General features: G+C 35.0%; 1 protein-coding gene across 1 annotated transcript in view; it reads left to right on the top strand.

The window, feature by feature from the left end:
* The window catches only part of TMEM131 (transmembrane protein 131), a gene marked incomplete at its 3' end in the record, with an annotated part of 74,503 nt that overhangs the window by 22,626 nt on the left and 44,975 nt on the right, over nt 1-6,902 (top strand). The window contains exon 8 of the mRNA XM_008052292.1: nt 1,210-1,318. Coding sequence (XP_008050483.1) covers nt 1,210-1,318 — 109 coding nt within the window. The remainder of the gene's footprint in view (nt 1-1,209; nt 1,319-6,902) is intronic.

Below are 6,902 nucleotides of genomic sequence, written 5' to 3' on the forward strand. Positions count from 1 at the left end.
CTCTGGGATGTGTTTAGATTTTATTCTAAGTGCAACAGGAAATTATTATAGAACTTTAAGAAGAGAGTAACACCATCTGATTTATGTGTTGTGAAAGGTCACTGTGGCTACTTTGGAGAGTGAATTACAGAGGCGGAAGGGCAGAAAGCAAAGGAGACTAGTTATGATCTGTTGCAGTGGTCCACTTGAAAAATTATGGTTGATTAGACTTAAGAGAGCTTCTTAAGGATTTTTGTTTCAGTATTTTCTGCATAATTTACATAATTTCCTGCCTCTTTCCACTTCACTAATATATAGAAATTTTAGGATATGCTAAGCAGCACTAGAAGCTGGAGAGTTTGGGGTTTTTTTTGCTGTTTAATTCACCCTCAGGGAATTTATTCTCTTTCTAACTATAGGATTACTCAAGCAAAGGACTCTAAGTTTCTCACCTGTTAATGGACAGGATGCTCAGGACCAAGTACTCCTGATGTTGTCTTTAATGCAACTTTGAGAAAATGGTTTTCCTTAACATTTACAAAACAATGCTAAATAAATTATGAAATAAATGTGCATGAGATGTCTTAAGAGGAACGTTTGTACAATGTTTCCTTGGTAGTTGATGAATAGGAATTAAAGATTTACTTATTAATTTTACCCATATCAGCTTGATATATGCTTTAGGGAATTTGTATACAAATTATTAAAAAATACAGTTGTTTTATATTGAAAGGTTATTTTTATTTGTTTGTTTGCTCAAGTGCTTTTTAAGGTAGTTTCAGAACATTCTGGACCCTTGAGACTCACTTGAGAGTTATTGAGTATTAGTTAGGTCTGAATGCTATTAGAAAAAGCTGAATCTATATTTAGCACATATGCAAGCTGCCTTTCCTGGTAATATTGCCATATTTTTCCCACTTCTTGATTATCTTTTGAGTAAGCAATAGTTAATGACTAATAATAAAACAGTTTGTTAGTATAAATATGCTTATTAACAAGGTAATAATTGCATATTATTTTTCATTTAAAGCCACCAGAATAAGCCAGTTATTTAAGGTTTTGCTTTGTCTTTGTTCCCTTGGAAAGTGGGTTTTAACTGATTGAGGTTTGTTGGTTTATTTTGAATAATAATTAGCAATTTAAACCATTTGTGTAAAACATGAGTTGTCAGTTGAATATTTGTCTACCATTAATGCAACATAGTTTTATGTGTTTTTTTTCTCTTTGCAGAGTGTTCGGCCTACACCACAAAATGATGCTATAACGATACACTTTAAACCAATTACATTAAAAGCGTCAGAAAGTAAATACACCAAGGTTGCAAGTATTAGTTTTGATGGCAAGTATTCACCTTTTTCTCTCTGATAGAGTGATGTTATTTTGATAAAATAGAAAGCATCTATGTTGTGACTTCTTAATATAGAAATCCAGTCTGTTTTACAGGCAAAATTAATATTACTGCTTAGATTTATTTTTTTCTGTGAACTGTGATGATCTTTTATATGATTAATTCATAAAAAACTATAACTTTATAAAGTTAAATCAGTATTAGCAATAGAAAAACATTAGCAAATACATTAGGATTGGAATCATATCTATAGTCTAGGCTAGCCTTTTTACACACGTCTATTTTAATTTGCCTTAATTATGAAGTCATAATACATTTGAATTTCAGAAGCATGTCTGAATTTGAAAGCAAAAATAAAGTATTTGTAACATTTTCATATACTGGTTTTTATAAGCAAGTCAGATGGTAGTCTTTATGATAGAATTGTCATATTAGCTATTTATGATCAAAATCTTCAACAAACTAGGCATTGAAGGAACATATCTCAAAATGGTAAGAGCCATATATGACAAGCCAAGAGCCAACATCATACTTAACCACGAAAAGTTGAAAACATTCTCCCTTAGAACAGGAACAAGACAGGGATGCCCACTCTCACCACTCTTATTCTCACCACATCATCTCACCACATCATCCTGGAAGTCCTAGCAAGAGCAATCCGGCAAGAGAAATAAATAAAAGGTATTTATTGGCAAAGAGGAAGTCAAACTATCTGTTTGCGAATGACGTGATTGTATACCTAGAAAATTCTAAAGACTCCCCCAAGAAGCTCCTAGACCTGATAATTGACTTCAGTTAAAATCTCAGGATAAAAAAATCAATGTACAATAATACTTAAGCTGAGAACCAAATCAAGAGCTCAGTCTCATTCATGCTAGACACACACACACACCCATAGGAGTACACTTAACTAAGGAAGTGAAAGACCTATACAAGGAGAATTACAAAACATTGATGAAAGAAGTTGTAGATAACACAAACAAATGGAAAAACATTCTGTGTTCGTGGATTGGAAAATTCAATATTGTTAAAATGACCGTGCTGCCCAAAGCAATCTACAGATTCAGTGAAATCCCGCTCAAAGTACCAACTTCATTCTTCACAGAACTAGAAAAAAACAATCCTAAAGTTTATTTGGAATCAAAAGAGAGCCCAAATAGCCAAAGCAATTCTAAACAAAATGAACAACTGCAGAGGCATCACACTGCCTGACTTCAAATTTTACTATAAGGGTATAATAAATAAAACTACAGGGTACTGGTACAAGAATAGACATATTGATTAATGGAACAGAATAGAGAACCCAGAAATAAAACCACATTCCTACCACCAGCTGATCTGTAACAAAGCCAACAAAAATAAACTATGGGGAAAAAACACCCTATTCAATAAATGGTGCTGGGAAAATTGGCTAGCCATATGCAGAAAAATGAAATTGGACCTCTATCTCTCACCATATACAAAAATTAACTCAAGATGGATCAAAGACATAAATGTAGACCTGAAACTATAAAGATCCTTGAATAAAACCTAGGGAACACTCCGCTAGACATTGGTCTATGCACAGAATTCATGACAAAGACCCCAAAAGCAAGTGCAACAAAAACTAAAATAGACAAATGAGACTTAGTCAAACTAAAAAGCTTCTGACAGCAAAAGAAATAATCAACAGTTTAAAAACCTACTGAATGGGAGAAAATATTTGCAAATTACACCTCAGACAAAGGACTAATATCCAGAATCTACAAGGAATTCAAACAACATGCAAAAAAACAAATAGCCACATCAAAAAATTGACAAAAGACACGAATAGACACTTTTCAAAAAAAGATGCACAAGTGACCAAGGAACACATGAAAAAATGTTCAATATCACTAATCATCAGAGAAATGCAAATTAAAACCACAGTGACATATCATCTCACACCAGTCAGTATGGCCATTGTTAGAGAGTCAAACAACAACAAACGTAAAGTGGTTGTGGAGAAAAGGGAATACTCATCCACTGTTGGTGAGATTGTTAACTAGTTCATCCTCCATGGAAAACAGTCTGGAGATTTTTCAAAGAACTAAAAATTAAATTACCATTTGAGCAAACAACCCCAAAGGAAGAGAAATCAATATATGAAAAATATTCCAAATGCATCAATAGATGTAAAAACAAGAAACACATAATTATAATTACTAGATCCAGAAAAAGTTTTCGGTAAAATCAAGCATCACTTCTTGATAAAGCCCTTGAACATGTAGGCATAGGTGGAATGTACCTCAAAAGAGTAAGAGCCATCTATGATAAACCCACAACCAATATACTGCTAATCAGACAAATTGGCAGCATTTCCCCTGAAAACCAAAACAAGACAAAGCTGCCCACTCTCACCCCTCCTGTTCAACATAGTGTTGGAAGTCCTAGCTAGAGCAATTAGATGAGAAGGAAATCAAGGGTATCCAAATAAGAAAAGAGGAAGTTACGTTATCCCTCTTTGCAGATGACATGATCCTATATATTGAAAACCCAAGATAACTGTGGCAAAATCTCAGGGTATAAAATAAGTGTGCAGAAGACAGTCACATTCCTATACACCAACAATAACAGACAGAAACTCAAATACAAAGCACAATCCCATTCACAATAGCCACAAAAAAAAAAGAAGAAATATCTTGGCATCTTCCTAACCAAAGAAGTGAAAGACCTTTACTATGAAAACTACAAAACACTGTTCAAATAAATGGAAAAATAAATGGAAAAATACAAACAAATGGAAAAATATTCCACGCTCATGGATTGGAAGAATTAACATTGTTAAGATATCCATCCTACCAAAGACAATCTACAGATTTAATACAATACCCATTAAATTACCAGTGTCATTCTTCTTAGACCTGGAAACAAATATAGAAATTCATATGGAAACATAAAAGACCATGAATAGCCAAAAAATCCTTAGCAAAAGAAACAAAGTGGGAGGTATTATGCTTCCAGACTTCAAACTCTGCTATAAAGCTACAGTAATCAAAGCAACCTTGTATTGGTACAAGAACCGGCATATAGACCAATGGAACAGGGTAGAGATTCTGAAAGCAAAATTTCAATTTTTCGACCAACTCATCTTCAACAAAGCCTCCACCAGCAACCACTGGGGAGAGGAGAACCTATTTAGTAAATGGTGCTGGGAAAATTGACCACATGCTAAAGACTGAAACAAGACTCCTACCTATCACCATACACAAAAATCAATTCTAAGTGAATCGTAGAGCTAAATATAAAACCTCAAACTATAAGCATCCTAGAAGAAAACATAGGAAACACCTTACAGAAATTGGAATAGGCAACCAATTCCTGATCAACTCTCCAAAAGTGAATGCCATAAACGATAAGATAGGCAAGTAGGACCACAACAAACTGAAAACCTTCTGCAGAGCAAAATAAACCATCAAGAAAGTGGGGAGACAGCCCACAAAAAGGGAAAAAATATTTGCCAACTGTAAATCTGACAAAGGCTTAACATTCCAGGATCTACAAGGAACTCAAAATGTGCTGAAAGGAAAAAAAAAAACAGCCCTATTTAAAAATGGGCAAAAGACATACAAGCAGCGCTCAGCCTCACCAATCATCAAAGAAATGCAAATTAAAACCACACTGAGGTTCTGCCTAACTCCAATCAGGATGGCCATCATTAATAACTCAAAAAACAACAGATACTGGAGAGGATGCAGGGAAAAGGGAACACTTCTACACTGTTGGTGAGAGTATAAACTAGTACAACCACTATGGAAAACAGTGTAGCGATTCCTAAAAGATCTAAAAGTCAACCTTTCTTACAACTGAGCAGTCGCCCTTCTGGGAGTATACCCAGAGGAATTCAAATTACTCTATAAAAAAGATAACTGCATACCCATGTTTATTGCAGCATTATTCACAGCAGCAAAAATATGAAACCAGTTGTGCCAGCCATCACAAGTGGACTGGATAAAGAAAATGTGGTGCATTTACACAATGGAATATTATGCAACCATAAAGAAAAACAAAATTATGAACTTCACAGCAACCTGGATGGAATTAGAGTCTATACTATTCAGTAATTTATCACAGAAACAAAGATCTGAGTATCACATGTACTTACTCATAAGCGAACCCTGAATATTTATAATACTATAAAAAAGGGATTGGCAGTAGTGGAACACTGCCACGGGGGGGAGGCTTATAACATCAATAAGGGTATCCATACTTTACCTGTATGATGACCATATATGTACCTAACCCTGAATTGTACCCCATATTTTTAAAATAAAAAATAAGAGAAAAAAATATGAATGTATGAAGAACATCTAGAAGACTGGAATATATTAAAACTTCACTATTATTAATAGTGTTGTTATACAGAAACCATTATCTTTTTTATAGAGTGATTTAACAGATTGTTTAAATAATAAAAAAGAAAAACATACCTGTACTTGTATGTTCATTGCAGTGCTATTCACAATAGCAAAATCATGGAACCAATCTAAGTACTCACCAACAATTGACTGGTTAAAGAAAATGTGGTATATGTACACCATTGAATACTATACTATATGGCCATAAAAAGGAATTAAATCATGTCCTTTGCAGCAGTACTAATGGAGCTGGAGATCATCATCCTAAGTGAACTGAAACAGAAAACTACCATGTTCTCACTCGTATGGAGGAGCAGAACGGTCACAAAGGTGGAAATAAAAGACACTGGAGACACCAGTGAGGGGGAGAGAGCTGGTTAGGGGTTAAGGGTTCAGAAACTACCTATGGGGCACATGAGACCCAATCATCACCACTACACAATACATCCATGTAAGAAATATGCATGTGTACCCCCGAGTCTAAAATGAAAAAAAAAAGCTGTTTCAAACATGTGTCATATATATTGTGTCATTTGAAATGTTAAGTCAACCCATACTTTATCATTTTTATAGCATGTTTTATTCAGTTTTGCCTACTTTAATCAAATATTTAGATAGTGACTTTATGGGTGCTTAACCATCTATATAATTAAATGAGAACTGAAACTCTGAACAGGGCTTTTCTCACAGTGGCCCATGCAAGTGAGTACCTGCAAAGCTTAGACTTTTCTTTATAATGAAGCCACCCCTGCTCAGAGTCCACATTTTAGAGTTTAGCTCCTTATCAGATGGGAGTATTTGTTCAGTGAATGTAAGGACACTGGCACACAGTGTGTGTGAGAGCATCGGTGCCTGCTGCTCACCTGTGGAGAGTTCTGGGAAGGGTCCAGAACAACTACACAGATTGGGTGTCAGCCTCAGGATTCATTCTTTGTGCTCAGTGAGAACTCCCAAGGAAGCAAAATCAAGTAGGTGGCATACTTTATATTCAAGAAATAGTATTATGGAAGGTATTGATGCCATAGTTATTTCCAGATCTGTGATAAATTGTCTTCTATGCTGCTGGGAGACCACCTTCATGCCCACCACTGTCAACATCAGATGTATATTCCCTTCTCTTATGGAGAAGATAGAAGCCTGTGGTAATTCCTGACCCCTGAGAACATTTAGGACTCACCTTCACAGTTGTGCAGTTAGTT

Source organism: Carlito syrichta, unplaced genomic scaffold (assembly GCF_000164805.1).
Source record: "Carlito syrichta isolate Samal-C Ts95f unplaced genomic scaffold, Tarsius_syrichta-2.0.1 Scaffold271404, whole genome shotgun sequence".
Taxonomy (NCBI): domain Eukaryota; kingdom Metazoa; phylum Chordata; class Mammalia; order Primates; family Tarsiidae; genus Carlito; species Carlito syrichta.